The 23,718-nt window shown below is 41.1% G+C and overlaps 1 protein-coding gene across 1 annotated transcript in view; it reads right to left on the minus strand.

Moving 5' to 3' along the window:
• The window catches only part of IPO11 (importin 11), a 141,810-nt gene that overhangs the window by 41,984 nt on the left and 76,108 nt on the right, over positions 1-23,718 (minus strand). The window contains exons 19-24 of the mRNA XM_058680020.1: positions 23,204-23,320; positions 17,677-17,790; positions 15,045-15,160; positions 10,877-10,953; positions 4,567-4,646; positions 3,922-4,002 (exon numbers count right to left, since the gene is read on the minus strand). Of these exons, the coding sequence (XP_058536003.1) occupies positions 3,922-4,002; positions 4,567-4,646; positions 10,877-10,953; positions 15,045-15,160; positions 17,677-17,790; positions 23,204-23,320 (585 nt within the window). The remainder of the gene's footprint in view (positions 1-3,921; positions 4,003-4,566; positions 4,647-10,876; positions 10,954-15,044; positions 15,161-17,676; positions 17,791-23,203; positions 23,321-23,718) is intronic.

Raw genomic sequence — 23,718 nt, forward strand, 5'->3', positions numbered from 1 at the left:
TCCCAAGCACATTACCAGGGAGCTAAGATCAGAAACTAGAAGAGCCAGAACTCAGAGCGGAACATGGGCTTCCCAGATGGTGACTTACTCAACAAGCCCCAACACCAGCCCCTGTTATTACTGTCTGTCTCTGAGTCTCTATTTCCTTCTCTTTCAGGGGAGACGTTTAAATGTAAGCAATAAACTCTTTTCTTCAACACTTAGAACACATGGCTCATACACAAACAGGATTTTAGTTATTGCACAGTTACACATTATTAAAAATCACTTGGTGTAACTTCTTACATATTAAATGACGAAACTGGGCATGACAGGGTACTCCCAAGAATTGTGCATGAGGAAGGGCATTTGGCACAGCAGTTGGGTTGTCCCGTGGGGTGCCCTCACCCCATATCAAAGTGCCTGAGTTCAAGTGCAGCCTCCGTGCCATTTCCAGGTTCCTGCTGACATACATCCTAGCAGGCAGGTGGTTATAACTCAAGAACTTGAATAGCTGTCACCCACACAGAACAGCCAAACTGAGTCCCTCGCTCCTGGTTCAAGCCCAGCCCAGGCTGTTGAGGACATTTGGAAATGAACGAGTAGATGGAGATTCTCTCTCTCTCTCTCTCTCTCATTCTCTCTCTCTGTCTCACTGCCTTTGGTAAATTTTTTAAATGAATTTAAAGCATTTTTTTGTAAAGAATAGTGCAAGTAGCAGAGCCAGGCGCTGGCCCATTAGTGTGTCTGCGGGGCACTGCACTGCAGCATAAGCAGTAGGGCTGGGAATGGGTGCGTGTTTAGCCGTGCAGACACCTGTGCTCCACACCAACCACCGATGCAGGGATCACAACGGTGAAGTTCCCACCACATGCATCAAGCGCAGAGACGGCGTGCTCGGCTCCTGACCAACCCAGCTCTGCACACTGGGGCGTCTGGGGCCAGAGCCAGCAGACAGGAGCTGTATCATGCCTCTCTTACCTGTCTCAAATAAGTCACTTTAAAAAAATTTAGGATGCCTTGCCTATATGAACAGCTGATATGTAAATATTCACAGAAACAAGGCACAGATTTACTGAACTTTACATAACAGAAACATTTATAGCAGCATAGGAGAGAAATTCTAAAAACACACACACAGAGAAAAAAATCCACAAAGACAATGACATAGAAATTTCCTCTCGTTTCGATCACTCACACACTGCCAGTCACTTTTCCCAGAATAGTCAGAACTACGTCCAGAGGGGCAATGCCTTGTTATCTTCTCCGCCTCCAAAGAACAAAGCAAAAGATGAAGCTGCGATAGTGTGAGACATCAGCTCCTCAACACACACACACACTGCCAAATGCCACTTTGATACAGGCATAAATGTAATTTTTTTAAATGACAAAAGCATTTTAGTAAAGACATGACTACTGTTACTTGTAAGCTTTGAAGCTTGGAAAATACTTAGAAATCAGTAGGCGTGGGTACTGACAGAGAAGTGGCAGTAGCACCAGGCCTGAACACCCAGGGTCTCGGCGTGCCCCACAGTTGCCTGATTCAGCCCCCTCACAGTTCATATGCTTCTTTCGTATTCTCATCCTCCTGCAAATTCCTAAGAGAAACTAAGCAGCCTACGAAATCCAATGGTAATACTTGTTATATTCTCGCTCTATTTAACGGCTTTTTGAATTAGCATATTATTTTGGTTTAAATTTCTCTTGTGAATCAAATTCAAAATAACTCAAACTAGAATGCTAAAAAAAATGTGTGCTAAATACCCTTTCTCAGAAAATGAAAATTAACCAAAACTATTCTTATTTCAACTCCAGAAATAAGTACCTTTCTAAATTATAAGCACACTCCTAAAAATTCTACTTTAATATACTGTTGCTACATTAATAGGACATAATTCATCTAAGACACTGAGATGAATAATGCTCATTTCTCCAACTCCACAAAAAAGAGCTGAAAGACTGATCGATCGATTGATTCATCTGTTGGTTCACTCCCCAAATGCCTGTCATACCAAGGACGGGGCCAGGCTGAAGCCAGGAGCCTAGGGCCGAATCCCAGTCTTTCCCCTGGGTGACGCAGACCCAAACCCCCGAGTCCCCTGCTGCTTCCCGGATGCACCAGCAGGAAGCTGGAAGCCAAGAGGCAAAGCTGTTGAAGTTACAGTGTTTCACGCTACTGGCCTGATTCTCCTTCCCAGGGTTACCAGAAGTAGCAAGTAAAAACACTGCATTTCATGTGAGAAACCTAACCTCTTCTCAACATTCTTCAAGACTCAGCGTACATCTCAACTCCCTTTTCTAAAAAGAAACAAATAAATGAATGAAAAAGTGTTCTTCCGAATGCTGGGTTACATGCCCACTTCCACACTGCCAGAGGCAGCGTAAGCAGAGTTGACAGCGGCTCCCATGTGAGGTGGTCATAAAAATCATCCTTGCAACATTTTTATAGACTATGCCCTACTTAGGTTTAGAAAAAACTAACCAGGAAGTTTTGAGATGCTACTAGGCCAAGCCCACTGTTTATGCCACACTAGCTAGGTTTGTTACACACTTCCTCCTTCCAAGAGACAGAATTACTCTGGAGTAGAAGAATGTGGTTTTCCTATCACCTATACCCAGTAGAAGAAAGCACTGAATCTCAATAGAGCAGAAAGCAAACTAGACCCATGAACTAAATCTGACTCACTGTATGGTATCAAAAATCAAGTACTATGAAGACACAGCCACATTCGTTCACTTACAGATCAATGACAACTGCATGCACACTGTTAACAGTAGGTTTTAAGGGTTAAGACAAACACGCGATGCCCCAGAGTCCCAAATATTTGTTAGCTGGTCCTTAACAGGAAAGCTTTCCTGACCCTGACTCACAGGATGCATGGCTGATGATCAGTAAATGTTAATCTGAAGGTAACCAATGTAAAAGTCCATTAACCACATATTATTTACATGGACTTCTAGAGCTTTACATCTGCATGTGTGCACAGAATGTCTGTGAAAAACAAAACATTAAATATTTTAACATAAAAAATTAGTTCTTCCACACATAGCGATTGTCACAGTGCGTAGTATGAAAAAAGGCTGTTATTGTACCAACTTTTACCTACACAGTCTTCAAACTACACTTGAGTCTGCTGCTACAAATATTACCTAGCCCACTGGCTTTTCTGATGCACCTGTACCTCTGAGAGCAACTACCTCCCTGGTACAAAGGTAGTACTACGATCTATCACAATGCGACAGTTTTCACATCATAAATGCTACTGCAATATGGTAACATTTGCCTGGCCAGAATTTAGCTCTTATACGTGACACAGAATATAACTGAGAAATCAGAAACAAATTAAAAAATTAGGAATATCTTTGCAGATACTTATTTTATGTTATGGAAGAGGTGGTGTCTAAAATGTCAGTGAAGAACTCTATCCTGTATGGATTATCAGACGAATCTTCACAGGATAAACATAACAAACAATTTAGAGTCTATTAACTCTTAGTTATCCACAACCGCAACAAACTTCATGTCTTAACCTAAATAATCAACTCAAAATGAAACTACCATATTATTAAGTGAAAAAATGTGTCCCAAAGCAGGGTACCAACTGAAGAGTCAGGGAGGATCAAATGTTAGCAGTCTTTAGACAATTTATTCTGAAAAATTTTAAATTCTTGCTATACAAAGTAAGGTTTCAAAACAGGCAGGCATCCCAATCAGCTTAATCATGACAGAAACTGGAACTACACTTTAACCTGTGTGTATATTTCACTTCACAGTCCTGGTCCAGAAGTACTAACTGAATTACTATTATAAAAAAAAAAAAAAATCCCACAGAGAATTATATCCACTCTTCTTACGGACAGTCACACACCAGTAAAATGTCAAGTTTCACAAAAAGTAAATAAGATACTCACAAACATATCCAGTTATAAAGATGACCGTACCTTGAGCACTTGAACTTGACCTTCTGTAGTGATTTCCTTTAACAAGTCACAGAAGGATTGACACAGACCTACTGCATATGTCTGAAATTCAAGAAAAATCAGTACATACATAAGAATGTAACTGCAGTATCGAGAAGACACAAAATTCAACTTAGGGCTCCACGTAATCTACATGAGAACAACACACTGGAGGGCTAAGGGCAACCGGTTTCAATTACAATTTTTTGTGTGTGTGGTAAGAGGAAAGCATTCATTTCAAGAAGAAGCCAATTTTGATGGGAAAGAGCAGTCTCTTGATCCAACATGTGCTCTTGCTGCCCCATAAGCAACTGGAGGGATTTTAATAAGGAAAGGGCAGCTTCAGAAAAACCTTTACCTTAGGAAAAGTTAGGTACAACAGCAGAGTATGAGAAACAGAGATCACTGATCTGAGACTGATCTGATAGGACTATGATGATGCACTTATCTATGTAGTACATTATCTACATTAAATTACAATGGAACCGCATGCATCACAGTCACTCAATGCTGCTTCACCATCCTTAACACAACAAATGTTAAAAAGGCATTTGTAATTTCAAATTAGCAACAGTGTAAATGATAACTACACAATTTCTTAGAAACACAAAAATGACTTCAACATACCTGCAAAAATTCTGTTGATGATAAAAAGATATAACCATTGATGATCTTAAAGCAGGTTCTGAGATTTTCTGAACTTAGTTCTGTCAAATCAACAAATTCCCCAAGGGAAGCAAATTAATCTGCTGTTTAAAAATTAATCCAAAGAAGCCCATTTTTACTTAATACTGATCTTTTTTTATTTAATACATATATTCTTCACAAATCTTCTCTCACACTATTCAGACTATCAGGATCTACAGATGCCCATCTAAAAACTACATCAACCCACAGTAAGACTATCTCACTTTTCACAAGTTAAAACAACTCAGAAAAAAAAAGTCAAGTTTCTCTGATTTCCCTTAAAAAGAAACAAACTCAACCATTCATTTTAAACTAAAGGTTTAGTGCTATCATGGGAACCATGCCACTGGATCATTTTATTGCATGTGCGTTCCTGCTGAAGGACTGGATATGCTACCTTACTTACCAGAAAATTCTATCATGCTTTGATACTATCAATATTTAGGCTTTGTTCAAGTCTGCCTCCCTATAAAACCTCACATAAACAGAATATAATAATATGCAGACTGTATACACATAACTATGTAAATCAAGATATAATCTACATCTAAATCCTATGTTTTACTGAAAATATTTTAGAAATTTATTCAGTCATAATAAAACACATTTTTAAAAAAAAAAAAACTTTATTTTTGGAAAAATACTGCCTCAACCAGTGAGTTATAATTTAACTCATATCATGACAAAAGTGAAAAGACCTTCTACTATTTGTACAAAAGAATAACAATGTTTTATTAGCTCAAATCCTATACTTGAATATTTGATCACTAGTTTAAAAACATTAACACGGGGAAAAAACAGGGGATGTCCAGGTTACTACTATGCCAATAAAATATTAAGTAAATCCATAATCATGCAACTATTCTTTTACAATACAAGATAAAAATCTCACGATAAAGGAGGCCTTTATAAGTGCAGAAAATTGTTCTGATGGGGGGAAAAAATCAAAGTATTTCTTTCTCATCAAGGAGAAAGTCTAGATAATCAAGACTTGTGCATACTGCTTACAGGACAATACTGAAGGGCAAATGTTTGGCAACAACCGTGACACTTAAATGAGAACTGAGAATGGCTTCAGGCCACACGTGTCAGGACATGCAACCTCCAAATCACTGAAAACTAAAACCTGATCAACATCTATGTTGGAATACACAGCATTTACGAAGGCCTGACGTCATAAATCATAGAGCCTATCTTTTCTTACACATTTTAAAAATGTGTTCCTGACTCAATCCATACAAATAACCAGGACAATCCTGCCATTTTATTCTGCTCTCCATGCCTCCATTACTCCCAGAACAACTTTTATTAGGTGTTCTTCACATGTTACTGTTAACAAATACTGGATATTCATATTAAAATATCTCTAAAATGAATTAATTATCTATCTTAAGTACTAGGCATTTTTCATTACATCTATGAGTTCCTATTAAGAATCTAAGGAAAATTATTATATAGACCTAATACAGGAACTACATATTTATTTCAATAAAGAAAGAGGTTTACATTTATTTTCAGAAAATTTGCAGTTTAGGTCCATGATACTTAGGCACAATGTTGCCCTCTTTAGGACATCTGGCAAGGTCTGAAAACAGCTCTGTTTGTTACAACTATGATAACAGGCAGTACTAGGCAAACTACTGAGCACCCTACAACACAGACTCCTTAGCTCAGAAAGCCAAAGGAGCCAAGCCTGAAAAACCCTGATTCAGAAGCTTGGGCTTTTCTTTTCATGTTGTTCAACAGTTCTAAAATAAAACTGTAATCCATCAAGTATTGAGTTATGCTCTTATAACTGCCTATTCTTTTTTTTAAAAAAGATTTTTTATTATTATTGGAAAGCCGATATACAGAGACGAGGAGAGACAGAGAGGAAGATCTTCCATGCGATGTTTCACTCCCCAAGTGAGCCGCAACGGGCCGGTGCTGATGCGCACCGATCCGAAGCCGGGAACCAGGAACCTCTTCCAGGTCTCCCACGTGGGTGCAGGGTCCCAAAGCTTTGGGCCGTTCTTGACTGCTTTCCCAGGCCACAAGCAGGGAGCTGGATGGGAAGTGGAGCTGCTGGGATTAGAACCGGCGCCCATATGGGATCCCGGGGCGTTCAAGGCGAGGACTTTAGCCACTAGGCCACAGTGTCGGGCCCATAACTGCCTATTCTTATACAATTTTTAATATTTATTTATTTTCATTTTACTTGAGAGGCAGAAATAGAAACAGACCAAAAGAGATCTTCTATCCATGGCTTCGCTCCTATTTGACCACTGTGGCTGGGCCAGGCCAAAACTAGGAAGCTAAGATTCTACCTGGTCTCCAACACGGGTGGCAAAGAGCCAGTGACTCGAGCCACCTCATGCTCTTTCCCACAGTACACCGTAGCAGGAAGCTGCATCAGCAGTGGAGCTGCAGATCCCAACCAGGCTCTCCAATGGCCCTCAAAGGCGGTACAAGCAGTGTCCATCACTACACCAAAAATCTGCCTCAGCTTTATCTTTAGAAAAACGATTCTCTTTTTTCTTTTTTTTTTTTTGGTTTCCAATTCCAATAAAATGCAAAGCCTACAATGCCTAAGATAGCCTATATTATCATGAAGCTAAGCAAACCAAACTTCCTTCCAAATTAGGAAGTTACTAAAGAGAATGTTTACCATTCAACAGACATTAATTTGGCCCTCATAATAATAAATAAGAGCCAGCGAAATATTTAAATAATGAAAATACAAAGTAAGTTAATACTGTAAGTTAGATTTAAACAAAAAAACAGGTCATTAAACTAATTAACAAAACTTTCAGTTATGGCCTTTGGTTCTACTTAAAATTTCACACAATCTACTCAAATTTTTTTAAAAAGGATATAAAGCATTACTTAACCCTGAATTTATTCATACTTAATTAACATATTTTATCATTAACTTCTACATCTTAACAGTATAAAGGATGCTGATGCTATGGATTTCAAATTAAAGATTAAAGTGTGAAACTTTTTGCCAGAAGCTTTATTACTGCTTAGAAATAAATAATACCAATAATCTGTATTAAATTGGTTAAAAAAATCAGTGCTCTAATAAGAATGTTCTGATAGAAAAACTGAGTGTTTATTTAATCTACATTCATAAAGAAACTTTTAAAATTGCTTTGTTATCTTCTTAGATCTTAATTGGATTTGTAATTCTAGAGTTATTCAGCACTTCACTCCCTAATGAAAACATTGTTTGCAAAAATAAATTTTGAAATGTATCTGAAAGAATGGGCTTTGCCAAAAAAGTGCTTAGCAAGCTACTTGTCAAGCACTAACAATTAGCTGTGCAATACTCAAGCAAATGCTTATAAAAAAAAAAAAGGAGGGAGGGAGGGAAGGAGAGAGGGAGGGAGGGAAGGAGAGAGGGAGGGAGGGAGGGAGGAAGGAAGGAAAAGGAAGGAAGCAAGAAAACAAGAAAGCAAGCAAGCAAGAAAGGCAATGCTGGGGCCTGGGAAAGCAGCAGAAGATAGTCCAAGTAACGGGACCCCTGCCACCCACGTGGGAGACCCAGAAGGAGTTCCAGGTTCCTGGCTTCAGCCCCAGCAATTGCGGCCATCTGGGGAGTGAACTAGCGGACAGAAGATCTCTCCCTGTCTGCCTGCCTGTCTCTCCCTCTTTCTTGTTGCCACGCCACCTTTCAAATGAAGAAACATTTCAAAGGAAGGTAGTGCTGATGCCAAGCTATATCAAACATGCAGATGTAAGTTATAAGCAGAACTTCATATCACTGATAACACATACATCACAATGCACACAACAGACTACATATAACTGTTTAAACAGATAAAAATAGGAAATAAATAGTTCAATAGTCTATTTCATATTTATTGATACATTTCATAAAAGACAAAATTTATAAAATCTTTATATTCTGTTGATGGTTGGATAAATCTATGTTTTAAAGTAGCACTAATGCAATAACAGTAGTAGCTGTACCAGTAAGTGAATTATGCATCAACTACAAAGGGTTCTATGGTAAAACTATACAAGGACACTTACTAAAAGCAACAGTAAAAAACAGCACCAAACAGTCACAGTAAGCTTGGAGTTGATACATAATTCTTAATAACTAATAAAGACTGCTACATACTGAGAATATTTGGCATGTAGTAAGCCCTATTTGTTTTGCTGTTACATTTAATGATACTGATCCCCTCATTCATTACTCGAAGGGAACTGTAAATTGTAGAGGCCCCACATGCTAAATAATATGTGAGTAAAAAGGGAATGTGTGATCACTACGGAAAGTCACCCAGAGGTGACAGCTGCAGAATCCTGTTCACAACAAAATTTAGGTCTGGTTGAAGTTTCCATTCTTAGGTGAAACAGAAAGAAACATGTGGGTTACCAGAATGGCACTGAGTATAAGTTTCAATTTAGAGCAGCATCAAAAAAGTCTTCACCAGAACACAAATGAATTGAAAATGGTATTCATTTCCTATTCTCATCCTCCATGATGACTGAGAAACAGACAAAGCTTTTTCTAATAGGCCAAAAATGGGTAACTTCCTTGACTTCACCACTGGGAATTTCTCCCTCTGACAACAGGCAATAAATAAGTAACAAATGTCTCTTTATTGGAAAACAAATGTTTTTCTTGGTTATTATTTAAGATCTCACCTGATTCTGAGAAATGGGGTAGAGGAACAAAAAAATTCAGAGAAAACGTGAAGGACTAATCACATTATCTCGCCACCATGGTCATCCAACAAATGAGGAGAGAAAACGTTTATCAGTTACAATGGTGTTTTAGTCCACATTTGCTGATATTCTCAAACCATGAGCCTACTTTCTTAATATGTCATTATATTGCAGTGATACTTCTGTTCTGATAACATTTCTCAGCACAACTAAATTCTCAGACAAAAAGCCTGCACACAGTGCCATGATAACAGTGCCTTGTCCCTAGAGTTCTGAGCTAAAAGTGCTCTCACAACAACATGAAACTAGTCAGTATACCCACAGTTCTAATGAAGGAATTAAAGTTGCTTCATGGCTGAGTCTTGAAGAATGGTATCCCTGGATAGAAAAAACTTAAATAATTTTTACAATACACTTTATGAATAAACAAGCAAAACAGAGTAATTTATTCAAACTGAAAGAGACTCAAAGGGCTAGTAAAAGGCACTGCACATACTTCTTACAAACACAATGAGTGTAGCTATGAACCTGCACTGACAACTCTCACACAAAACAATCTGATAAACAATATTAAGATATTTCAAGTTATTACATACCTGAAAATGCTACACAATATGTACTACCTTATTATTAACAATTGTTAAAATTGCAAACATTCCAATTAGATTGTATTCAAGATTAAAAGAAGTAAGGACCTGTCCTAAAACAATATCCACATTTCTGGTCACATGTTCCAAAGTTATTGCTTAGAAAATATTGGGAAGGCTGGCATGGTGGCAGAGCGAGTTAGGATGCTGCCTATGTCACCAGCATCCCATAGCAGCATTAGCTCAAGTCCCAGCTGCTCCACTCCAAACCACCTCCACACTAATGCACCGGAGAAAGCAGCAGAAAACAGCCCAAGTCCTGAGGACCCTGACACCCACATGGGAGATCAGCCTCCAGGCATTAGCCTGGCTCAGCCCCACTACCTATAGCCTATAGGCAGCAAACGAGCAGATAGAAGATCTCGTGTGTGTGTGTGTGTGTGTGTGTGTGTGTGTGTTTCAAATACATAAATAAAATTTAACAAAACGAAAACATTAAGTTTCATAATTTTATAGTTACTTAATAAGTAATGTAATACAACACAGGTAATTTCTTAGGATTTCATTAGGATGGTTCCCTAGTAAAACAAACACTTATACAAAGCTCACTGTGATTTATAAGCACAGAACTGCTTTAACACAGAAGCGTGAAGAAACAAGCATATATGAAAGCAGATATAGAATTCTGTTTTATAACTAGTTTATAGAACTCCGATGAAACACAGGAATTTTACCAAACCAAAATGGAAGTTTAATTTATCATTATTTTCCTAGGAAAGTATTTTTTGTTCTTGTTACTGTTTTTCATAATATGCTATAATTTAATGTTCATTCGTTAATAAGAAGCTGTTTACAAAGCAAACTCTAGAAATTACCAAAAAGCTATTCATGTAAGGATAAGAGTCTTCAATAAAAGAGGAAGGTATAATTTTAAAGTTGCCTATACTGTCCCAAAATCACAATTATATTAAGATATATTAGTAAGTTATTGTTTTGACACATACCAAGAAGTGGTGACATATTCTGAAATATACGAAGCAACTCTGGTGTAATACATGGACTGTTTTCCAAAGTTACTAACCTAAGAAGAAAAGACAGATAAGTAAATCTTTTTCGATGTCCAATACTCATTAATGCCTCAAAATAAATTTTGTGAGGTTTTTATACAAATAGTAAATATACTTCAGACAGAAACCATAAACAAAAGTATTTAAATAATAAAATAATAATATATTAAAGGCATGACTGTCCAAAAAGATTAAGAAATAGTTTGCAATATTTATTTTCTTCATATATATTCTCCCAGAGGCCAGTGCAACAGATCAACAGGTAATCCTCCACCTTGCAATAGCCAGCATCCTACACGGGCACCAGTTCATACCTCAGCTGCTCCACTTCCCATCCAGCTCCCTTTCTGTGGTTTAACAAAGCAGCAAAGGATGGCCCAAAGCCTGGGGACCCTACATCTGTGTGGGAGACCCAGAGAAGGTCCTGGCACCTGGCTTCAGATCAGCTCAGCTCCAGCCAATACAGCCACTTGGGGAGTGAACCAGTAGATGGAAGATCTCTCTGTCTCTCCTTTTCTCTGCAAATCTCATCTGCCTTTCCAAAAAAAATGAATAAATCTTAAATATAAATTTATATATATTCTTCTGGCACAAGTTCTTGCATGTCCTTCCAATGAGAAACCCAATGAGCTAGTTAATAAAACATTTTATGTTGCATGAATAGGCACTTAGTACACTACGAATCATAAATAAATCAATTCTTTAAAAGCATGAGATGACTTCAAAGACTTAACAGAAAATGGAATTAAGAGAATCAAGATGGCGGAATAGGGTAATGACACATTTAAACAGATGGAGAACATTAGCCAGTGTAAGGCAGAGAGGACACATTCTAGGAAATAGGACAAGACAGAACAACAGCAGGGAGTACCTATAGACTGCCAGACACAGGAAAGCAATGGACACAACAGTGTGGTGTTACAGTGACTGATACCCCAGCGGCATTCGGTGAGTGGTGATCTGAACTACACCAGCATCGGAACTCTACCAGCAACAAGGCGGGAAGGAACGTTCACTGGAAGCTCAGGAGGTAAACCCAAAGAACTGCCCATCTGCTGGTCTGTTTCATTTGACCAGGAGCAGACAAAGCAGCAAGTCCCAGATGGGCAGTATGGGAACAGGGTGGATTTCAAAGCCCAGTCAGCCCACTAGAGCTGAATTGGGCATCATTCTGTATAAGGAGACAAAGACTATGGGACAGGACTGTACTTGCACTGTGCTGGGAGTGAACTCATTTCTGGCTCAGTGAAGTGCAACAACGTGACATCCTACAGGTTCCACCCAAGATAGGTCTGGATAGCCCTCAGACCTGATGGCTACCAAATCAAGAACTTTGGTAGTGGTACATCAGGCACCATTTTGTACAGTGTGAAAAAGCTTTAAGACTGCAGGAATAACAGTGAGCTGCACATGCACTGTGCTGGGAGCAAACTCACTCAACTCAGTGCATTGCACTGGTCCCACAGAGAAAATAGTAACGACAGTTCAAAGACAATTCCTGCCCCCATAGGGGATGACTGGCCTGAGCTCCCAGGTCCTGGTTTTAGCCCAGATCACCACCTACGGACGCAACTCTCAACTTCTCTTGCACTTAGGTGCTCTCTCACCCATTCTCTCTCTCAAAGTAAGAATAACTTTTAAAAAGCAAAGTTGCATACAAGAACACCTTAACAAAGACATAAAATGACTCAGAATAAGCTAAGCCACCCGTTTTAAGGCCTGCATCCACGCCAGAGTGGCAGGACTGAGTCCAAGCTGCTTGGCACTTCGGGTGAGCTTCCTGTTACGGCAACTGAGAGGCCGGAATTACCCCAGTATGAGTTCCAGACACCCACGTGGGAAAGCCAGATAGAATTCCGGGCTCCTAACCTCAGCCTGACCTAGCCCTGTTTGTTGAGGGCATTCTGGAAATGAACAAACTGATGGAAGAACTATCTCCCTTCCTGTCATTTCTCCATTTCAGATAAAGAACACAGAAACACAGAAAAAAGGAAAACCTAAAGGAAAGAGACTATCAACTCCAAAAAGTAAACAACCACAGGAAGTAGAAACTATTTTCCGACTTCCCCAGATAAACAAAGAAGAACAGGTTACTCAAATTACAGACGTAGTGCCGTGGGACAACTAGTATTTGCAACTCTTACATAGGATTTCAAGGATGAGCCATAAACCCAAATTTTTAAAAATGCAGAAATAGTACTCTGATTTGTGATACTTAAGAATGTTTGATGTTTTCAAATTTAGTTTATTTGAAAGGCAGAAACAAAGAGCTCAATCTCCAAGTCACCAGCTCATCCTCTAAATACACACAAGAGCCACACTCAGCGGGCTGAAGCAGGGAAAGGAGAACTCCACGCACGGTTAACACACGCGTCGTACGGCCCCAACTACGTCAACCACCACCTGCCACCTTCCAGCCTGCACATCAGGGAGCAGCTGGAATCAGCAGAGCCTAATCACAATGCCAAGCACCCCAATTTGGAATGTGGACACCTCCAACATATTTACTGTTAGAGCAAAGGCCTCCCACCAAAACCTTAACAACATGGAACTAGCTTACAATGAAATCATCCAGATACCATTAGGGTCCAATACACTAACCTCAAAAAGAATGAGGAACCCAAACACTCATTAATAGGCTTCTACTTAGTTAAGTTTTCAAAAACATTGTTCACTCAGTATTCTAATACATACATTAATCCATAATTTGCATGAAAAAATTGCAAAGAATCAATACTACTAACTCACAGACATTTAAGCAAAAAGAAAGGGTGGGAGGAGAAAATAAAAGGCACAAGAAGAGATACACAGAGAAATACATACTATTTTCTCTATCATTGATTACTGTGATTTGCTTTTTCTTTAATATCTGAAGTTAATTTATATACTGCAAGTTTTAAATGCTAATGTATATTTGGAAGATTGTTTCTGGGGAAAGCTGTTGCCAGCAGTAGGATGAGCTCAACAGACTAAAAGGACTTTCTAGGACAGTGTCTCACACACAACATTTAGCCAGCCAGCAGTGAGGTGCACAGGAACAGAGCGCTAGTGAAGGAGGACGATCCTTTTTTAAAAAACCTTTGAACACTAGAATCTACATATCAGCAAAACAACAACAAAAAAGTCTAAGGTGGGCAGCCTGATGACTCAACAGGCTAATCCTCCACTCACAAACTCCAGCATTTCACCTGTGCACTAGTTTAATTCACACATGTGGGAAACTCAGAAGAAGCTCCTAGATTCAGATTAGCCCATCTGGGAATGAAACAGCACATGGAAGATCTTTCTATCTCAATGGAAATCTGCCTCCATAATAAAAATTAATAAAACATTAAAGAAAATTCAAAAGAGAAGAAAAAATTAAAACAAAAGACTATATTGTGGGCCTGGCGTGATGCATAATGGTTAAAGTCCTCGCCTTGAACGCACCAGGATCCTATATGGGCACCAGCTATATTCCTGACAGCCCAGCTTCCCATCCAGCTCCCTGCTTGTGGCCTGGGAAGCAGTCAAGGACAGCCCAAAGCTTTGGGACCCTGCGCCCATGTGGGAGACCCAGAAGAGATCCTGGCTCCCAACTTCAAATTGGCTCAGCTCCAACCGTCGGGGTCACTTAGCGAGGAAACCTTTGGACGGAAGATCTTCCTCTCTGTTTCTCCTCCTCTCTGTATATCTGCCTTTCCAATAAAAATAAAATAAATATTAAAAAAAAAGACTATAGGGTAACACCAGCATTTGGGACTAAAGGAAACACACTGTCTCAGTGCCTGACACAGAAAGTAGTAAGAGGATCAAATATAACTCATTACACCCCTGGAAATGTTAATGTCAATTTTAAACTTGAAAATTTTCATTTTTTATGGGAAATGCCAAGAGATGAAATACAAGTCAATTCCTCGTGAAATCTGAACTGTAACCATGTTGACCTCATGACAGCATTCAATAAGAGGTGCCAGAAGTGGACCCGTTTTATTTCCAGATTGGGTAAACAGATGTTACAGGTTTTGCTTAAAGCCCTGATTATGACCTCTTCCTTATTGACAAGTGAGAAGAAAAACACCCAGAAAAAAAAGTAAGATCCATGGGCTCAGCTACATCCTCTTACCATAATTCTAAACCATCTTCCAGAAGATACACATGCGGAGGCTGGGAGACATCCGTACTCAGCTGAATAACTGGCAGCAGGAAAGGGTATACGTTCTTGCTGTCTGCACCTAATCCCTGGAGGAAGCGTAAATATGCAGCATGTCAATATAGACTTAGAATAGTGTTAAAGGGCCCCAGATGTGCCACCCAAACATTACCCATTAGGTTAAAAGCCCTAAAAGCAACATATTAAAAACATAAGCACTAATAAAATTACAATTACAATGAGGAAACACTTAATTGTCTTAGTCCTATTTAAATGCTGAACACCCATTAAAAAAAAGTTTTGGTTTGTTTTAAGAAATTCTGTACACATTAGAATAAACACTTTGTTTTCCTCTCCCTGTGATGAGAGTGTCAACAATGGCTATGAACACTCTCACCACAGAAACTAAAATAAATGCATACACCAAATTGTTCCACAGCAAAATACTACAATGAGGAACACTATGTTTCACATTTAGCGGTCATGACACAAGATTTGGCATGGGATGAAAAAAGAACATCAAAAATGATAACAAATTTCAAAATTATAAGTATGCACGAGTTTTACAAGTTTTTAAAAGGATCTACATTCATGTAAATGTAGATAAATGTATTAAAATGTTTCTAAAGATAAGTAAATAATAAGAATCAAATATTGAAAAATATTCTGGAAAAAAGATCTGGGGAGGGGGTTTATTTTTTCACTGACTAAAGACATCACATTGCTTATTTCTGGAAGAAAAAAGGACTAAAAAACCAATTTCTAAACCATAAAATTGTTACTTTGTAATAAACACAGAAGAAAAACCAAATGAACTATCAAATACTGTCTCACTTAGAAATAACTCATGTCGGGCCCAGCAGCATGGCCTAGCGGCTAAAGTCCTCGCCTTGAATGCGCCAGGAGCCCATATGGGCGCCGGTTCTAATCCCGGCAGCTCCACTTCCCACCCAGCTCCCTGCTTGTGGCCTGTGAAAGCAGTCGAGGACGGCCCAAAGTCTTGGGACCCTGCACTCGTGTGGGAGACCAGGAGGAAGCTCCGTGCTCCTGGCTTGGGATTGGTTCAGCTCCAGCCACTGCGACCACCTGTGAAGTGAGTCAGCCAATGGAAGATGTTCCTCTCTATCTCTCCTTTCTGTATACCTGACTTTCCAATGAAAATAAATAAATCTTAAAAAAAACAAAAACCAACATACTATTTAAGTGTATAATACATTGTTATTTATAATAGTAACTAAAGTCACCATGCTTGACAAGAAATTTAAAGATTATTAATTCTAATAGAAACTTTGCACCTTTCGCCAACTGCCACGAGATGTTACAGTATTTATATTTCAGTTCAATCTTTGTCAGTGTGGCATACACAGTTCAAAGGGACTACATGAACATTACCCTTCAATACGTCACGTACAATGGTGAACCTTTCTGTAACTGAAAATCCCTTGGAAGACCTTATTAAAGAATTTGCCAAAGGAACAAAATTAATAAAATGCCATTATTTAATAAAACAGTATAAATGAGCCTTAAAATTCAACTGAATTTCACTCTATGTAGATGACTTACGTGGAGTCAAAAAAAGAAAGAATATTAAGAAAAATTAGTTCAGATGATTTAGATCCAAGAAACATTCAAAATTTCTTGAGGAAAGTAGAACTAGTTTCCGTAAATGCACATTCCAATGTGCCACTTTGTTCTGCTGGCATCAGTAAGTGAAGGAGTGCTTGCGCTGCACTCCGGGTGAGCCTGAAGGACTGATCCTTGGAATGCAGAGGCTGCAGAGTGAGCACAACTCCAAACACGGACTTCTAAACAGATCTGAACCCTTTTGTCTACAATAATTACAACTCATCATCAACCACACACCGAAAGCTAAAACAAAATCAACATTTAAAAAAATACCAGAGAAAACTGAAAATGGGAAAAATTATATTCAACTATAGTTATACAACTACAGTTATAGCTAACTTCAAATGAAGCTGAAACAGTTTAGCATCCTTGACATTGTGGCCTTGCTCAGGCCACCACCCTCAGCACTCTTAAACCTCAAGATCACTGCCAACACACATCCATCAGCTCCGACCGCAGAACCGCACACGGCTCTAGGACACACACCCCGGCTCCTGGCCTTGGAGTGGCGAGAATGGCAGCAGTTCAGAACTGCTGAACTCTCAAAACGAATTGAGCAGGACCCTCGGAGCGTGCCCCACATCAGGGACCTGGGATGGGTGGGAGGCTTGGTGGGCTTCTCCCTTTTCCTCCCCACTTACCCCAGATACAGAAAAAATAATAATGTGGAAACAATGGTCTTGCCCAGTTTCCTGCAGCCCTGCCCCTTTGTCCCCTAATCAACTATGTAAAGATTATCAAAATAAAAGAATTACAAAAAAAGCGGGGGAGGGGGGGAATATTTTTCTAAAGTGTGAAAGAAATTTCCAAAGTACTTATAGTGGTACAAATGCTGTGACACATTTAGTTCACACATGAAAAAAACATGAACACAAAATGTGACTTTTTCACTGACTTAATGAAAATCACAGAAAAACCATGTTTAAAAATTTAAAAAAAAAAAAAAAAAACTAAGCAGCTCTGTGGAAAAACGACCTACCTGAACAAGATGAATAAGCGTGGTCAGAATCGCACAGCGCAGCATGTTGTGCTCCTCGCTCTGCTTCCACAGCAGAGGCAAGTACTGCACCAAACAGCCAACATACGGTCGGATCTGCCCCAGCGACAAAGCAAAAGCATGATGTCAATACAGACGGCAATGTGCTTCAACCATCAGAGAAAGAGCACTGCAAAACCCCACGCAGAAAGTGATTAAAGTACATTACGACATACGAAGTACATCTGAAAGGCTGAGTCACAAAAACAGGAATCATCTGTCTGCTGCTTCCATCCCCAGATCGCTGCAACAGCAGGTGCTGGCCAAGCCAAAGCCAGGAGCCAGGAGGCTCATCTAGGTCTCCCCCACAGATGGCAGAGACCCCGTACTTGGGCCATCTCCACTGTTTTCTCAGGTGTTTAGCAAGGAGCTAGATAGGAGGTAGAGCAGCCAGGACATGAACCAGAACCCATATGGGATGCCAGGGTGTCAGGCAGCACCTTTACCTGCCATACCACAAATTCAGCTTTCTAAGAATTTCGATCAACAACAAAATACTGTCCATATACAACACTGGAAGGGATTACATACAATACACAGGTTTCACAGGTAAGCCAGCATTATCAGCCTAACATATAGAGACACAAAATTAAATATATATTATACTTAACAGAGTAAATGCCATGGCTTTCAGCATGATTACTACCAAAAATAAGTGTAAGTATAAGAATGTAGAACACCTGGAACATCTGTACACTACTGATCAGAATGCAAAATGATGCAGCTTTTGAAAAACAATACAAAAGTTCCTCAAAAAATAGAGGGCTGGACCCGGCGTGATGGCCTAGCAGCTAAAGTCCTTACCCTGGATGCACCGAGATCCCATATGGGCGCCAGTTCTAATCCCGGCAGCTCCACTTCCCATCCAGCTCCCTGCTTGTGGCCTGGGAAAGCAGTCGAGGATGGCCCAAGCCTTGGGACCCTGCACCCGCGTGGGAGACCTGGAGGAATTTCCTAGTTCCTGGCTCCGGATTGGCACAGCACTAGCCACTGTGCTCACTTGGAGAGTGAATTATCAGACAGAAGATCTTCCTCTCTGTTTCTCCTCCTCTTTATATATGTGGCTTTGTAATAAAAATAAATATATTGGGCCCGGTGGCGTGGCCTAGCGGCTAAAAGTCCTCGCCTTGAAAGCCCCGGGATCCTATATGGGCGCCGGTTCTAATCCCGGCAGCTCCACTTCCCATCCAGCTCCCTGCTTGTGGCCTGGGAAAGCAGTCGAGGACAGCCCAAAGCTTTGGGACCCTGCATCCGCGTGGGAGACCCGGAAGAGGTTCCTGGTTCCTGGCTTCGGATCGGCGCGCACCAGCCCGTTGCGGCTCACTTGGGGAGTGAAACATCGGATGGAAGATCTTCCTCTCTGTCTCTCCTCGTCTCTGTATATCGGCTTTCCAATAATAATAAAATCTTTAAAAAAAAAAATAAATATTTTTTTTTAAATAGAGGGCTACTATTTGATCCAATAATTCCCATTTCTAGTTCTCTAGAAGAATCAAAATCAGAACTATAAAGAGATTCTCAGCACTATGTTTGTTGTGCCAGCACTCAGAACGGCCAGTACGTGGAAATCACTTTAATGCTCCACAACAGGTGAATGTATCGACAAAATTCACACTATATAAAATAATGGTATAAACAATGCCATTGCAATAAGAGCCTGTGGGTGCGAGGACTTGGGTACTTGCCCTTCACAAGGGAGTCCTGGTTGAGTTCCATACCCTGGCTTCTGCAGGGCACAGCCACTAAAACATCTGAATGCTGACAGGTTCCATTTAACATAGCAGATCTGAATTCCAACCCCAAAGTATGTGTTAGGATTAAATTACAATTATATACAAAGCCCATAGCACATAGCCTGATAGCTGTTCTTAACAATGGCTTTAGAATTCATAAACTGGCTCAAGGTGTCAAAATTCAAACAGCAAGCTCTAGAGCAAGTCGGAAGTGTCAATTTCCACTCAGCTATCTCTTCCTAATACCTTAGAGATGGACTTCAAGCCTTTTCAAAGGATACCGAAGAGGTGTTAGCTAATTACAGCCTCAGTTCCTGAATTAGGAATTAGAAGCAAGCAAACAACAACCCTTACACATCATTCATATAATAAACAAAATATGAATATGATGCAGACTTAACTACAAAATACACTTAATTTTTAATGAAAAATGGAACACATAAGAAAATTTGCATTTCCTAACTGAAACAGTGGTTACCATCCCAAACACAGCTTTTTTGAGATTTTTTAGTTCAAATCTGCCTTTTAAGATATGGAACATTCTGTTTTTAAATGTTCTCTATGAGTCCTAGCTCCGCCCTGCCGCCAACACCTTGTGGCAGAACAAGTCTGGGAGGGGTCCAGGCCTTAGGGTTGGGGGCGCCTTGCAGCTCCCCACAGTGTGGTGGCTGTGGGGGGGTGCCCCTGCCGGGCCGGATCCAAGGCTGGGGACTCAGGCCAAAGCCACTGCCAAAAGGCAGTGACTGAGTCCTTGGCGTTGGGTGTCTAGCGCACCTAATGGTACCAGGCTCTGCTTGCTGGCCACCCAGCGGCGAGCTCTGGGATTTTTAGGATATTAAATTGCTACTTAGGGACACCCATTAATAAGGCCAGCTTTAGTGTAGGTGAGAGATGAATTCCGGGTGATTCCCAGTAACAGGGTCACGAAACTTTCTCGCAAGTGTGGGGACTGAGACCTGATGGTTTGGAGGGGAGTGTACATCAGATCTATTCGGGCCAACCGATTCACCAGCCAAATTAGGAATCCTGAGATGGGCTGTTAGCGTAGAGCATCACTGACTGCTACACACCAGTCCACACTAAAGCTATGGATGGGGGCCTGTCTGGCAGGACTAGGTATCATTGCTTGACTGGGTGGTGGAATAGTGGACTGGTCACACTTGGCAGGGTCAAAACACTAACCAGCATGCGAGAGAACCTGATCGGGGGTAAATTCTGTGGGGGAAATGTGGGCCAAATCTTGTGGAAATTAAGTCCCGCAGGTTAGCTCACGAGCTGGGGTGGCAAGGGACTCAGCTAGGAGTGACTATGGTACCTGACATCACTTACAGATAAAGGAATCAATGGCAATCTGGGCAGGTCAAGGAAGCACCACCCCAAGCTGCATCCTAAAATAGGATTTGGGGTGGGCCGAGCTGCAACTGGAAGGGGACGGACCAGGCAGGGCCAAGCAAATTTCAACTCACAGAAAAGGAAAGAAATCAGGATGCAGCACATGTCATTCTGATCTAGGCTCCTACACCAACGGGTCTTCATGAGCCAGAGATACTGTACCACAGCATCAAAGGCAAAGGCTGAGACAGGTGAGGGGCTAAGACAATTGGGTCAGAGCACCCACTGGCACACGTGCAATCTTGGGCTGGGAATAGACTCGGTTAGGGAGCTGTGACAGTACACTCTACTGGTTGGGATTCCCACAGGCAGGAGGGTGGAGGGGCTAGAGTGGGGGGCTGCGTTTTTGTCTGGATATGGCTGCAATCTCCCTAGGCACAATTGTAGACTGGGGCTGGGTGCACCAAACCAGGCTAGACACAGCACCATCTGGCATTCTGGAGAACCTGGGTAGATGTAGGATGAACTAAGCTGGGTCTCTGTCCCTACTGAGCCACGTGTGAGCTGTGTCTGGGTATGGACAAGCTTTAGCCGGGGCGAAACAGCTAACACCAAGAACTGGAATGAACTGAAGGCCAGCAATGAGGGCTGGGCCATGGACCTGGCATAGGGAGAGGTTCTGAAGGAGCTTGGAAGACTCCTCTGTCGGAACACAGTCCCTATAGGTGAGCGCAAGAATGATATGGAACAACCCAGACCAGGCCAGAGGAAGATGCCCACGTCATACATATGGCATAGGTCGGGGGCGGACCAGGCTGAACCGTTCACATTACCTGCTGGCGAATCCAAGCACCAGCACAGAGTGTGGGTCAGGCCAGTTTTGGTTGCAACACATACCAGTGCACATTACGGAATGCCAAGGTAGGGTGAGCCGTACCAGATTTGGTTGCAGCGTCCAAACAGCACACGTTGAGAACCAGGGAGTGGGGAGGAGGCAAAGCCAGCAGGGGGAATGTAGGCTCCCCTGTTGGACTACCATTCCCACTGGAGAGCATGAGTTGGGATGGGGGGCAGACCAGACCAGGCAGGGCTACAACAACTGTGGCCCTCATGTGAGCTAGACTGAAGAAGGGCCAGATTGGGCTGACTGTTCCTACTGGTGCAAGCAAAAATTAGAGTGGGTGAGGGTTGGTTGGGCTTTGCCACAACATTAGCTGGCAGAGGCTGGCACTGGGGGTCAATTCTGTCAAGTTAAATGCCAGAACCACCTGGAGAGTGCACAGTCCAGAAGTTGGAGTGGCCTAGTAGGGAGATAGTGGGCACCTCCCTCATGGGTAACCACTCCCACTGGACAGCACGAAAACCAGGATGGGGGTAGGGGTGGCTAGACAGAACAGCACCTGCTAGTATGTGGGTGGGCTGGATAGCAGGTTGGTTGGGTTGAACTAGGCTTCAATGCCCACTGACAAGTATGAGAGCCAAATGGGATGTGGGACAGACTGAACAAGCCTGCGGTGCATACTGGCAACCACAGGAACCAGGGTAGGGAGCAGGCCTGGTGGGGGTTATGGGAGTCACCCCAACTAGGCTGCAGCTCCCACTGGTTTGTGTGAGGACTAAGTATGAAGTAGGTAGGATAGAGCTGGACTACAACACCCATTGGTTCAAGGGGATGACACAGCTGGAAACAGAACTGACTCAACAACTGCAACCACCAGCATGTGCATAAGCTGATTGGGGCAATGGACTGTGCCGGACCCTGTACTGGCAAATTCACACAAGAATCAGGTCTGGGATCATCTTAGATGAAGTTTCTTTCCAGATCCCTCCAACTCAACTGCTGATCTTAGAACCCCAACCATGAAGGGAGTATATCAGCCAGTGGATTCTGAATAGGTTTCATCGTGATTGGAACGGCGAGACTGGCAGCAATTCAGACCTGTTGAACTATCAAAACTGCTTCAGCAGGGCTCTCAGAGTGTGCCTCACATCAGGGACCTGGGATGGGTGGGAGGCTGGGTGGGGCTTCTCCCTTTGTTTCTCCTCTTACCCCAGATACAGGGAAAAAAGATATTAGTGTGGAAACAATGGTATTACCCTCTTGCCTGTAGCCCTTGACCCTCTGTGCCCTAATCAACTAAGTAAGATCATTTAAAAATAAAGTAATTAATTTTAAAAAAATGTTCTCTATGCTGTTGGAGCAATTTTAAAATTTCAATTTTTCTTAATCATTTTTGAATACCCAAATATCAATGTCAATTTTAAATCATATAACTGAAACCATGACCTTTCGTTTAGAAGCACTTCATTGACTCTTCTGATTTCTGAACAGGCAAATTTAGTGAATTCTACATCATATTCTCCCAACCTGATATTTACTTTCATGTTTTACAAAACAAAATTACCTGCATATTGACTCTTTCAATAACACAAGAAAGAACGTGCAGAACGTGCATCTTTGTGTCACACTCTGTAACTTGCTGCAGTAGTTGAAAAAGTAGCGTGAACATGGTTTCCAAATACTGTAAGTATTAAAAAAAAGAAAAAGACTTGGAATTGAAATATAAAGATCTCTACATACCTATGCACATAAAGAGATGGAAATAATCCAAAAAACTACTAAATTAAAACATCAGTAGACTTTGATCGTACAGGCTGCTAATTTGTGAGATAGTGACTTTTCTCTTGATTACGGCTACATATGTCCATTTCGAAAATTAATTCATCCACAAACTGAATTAGCATTTAGGAGACTGGCTGAATTGTGTCAGTTTAAATGCATGTTATTAACTACACTGTGATCAGTGCCTGGTCCCTGGGTTTCCATGCATGTCTGCTGCCAATCACAGCATCCTTAGTTTTGCCAGGTTTGCTCATGAAAGCCAAGAGCACACTAGTGTTTTCACTCTCGTGCCGTTAA

The sequence above is a fragment of the Ochotona princeps genome, chromosome 23, assembly GCF_030435755.1.
Source record: "Ochotona princeps isolate mOchPri1 chromosome 23, mOchPri1.hap1, whole genome shotgun sequence".
In the NCBI taxonomy this organism is placed as follows: domain Eukaryota; kingdom Metazoa; phylum Chordata; class Mammalia; order Lagomorpha; family Ochotonidae; genus Ochotona; species Ochotona princeps.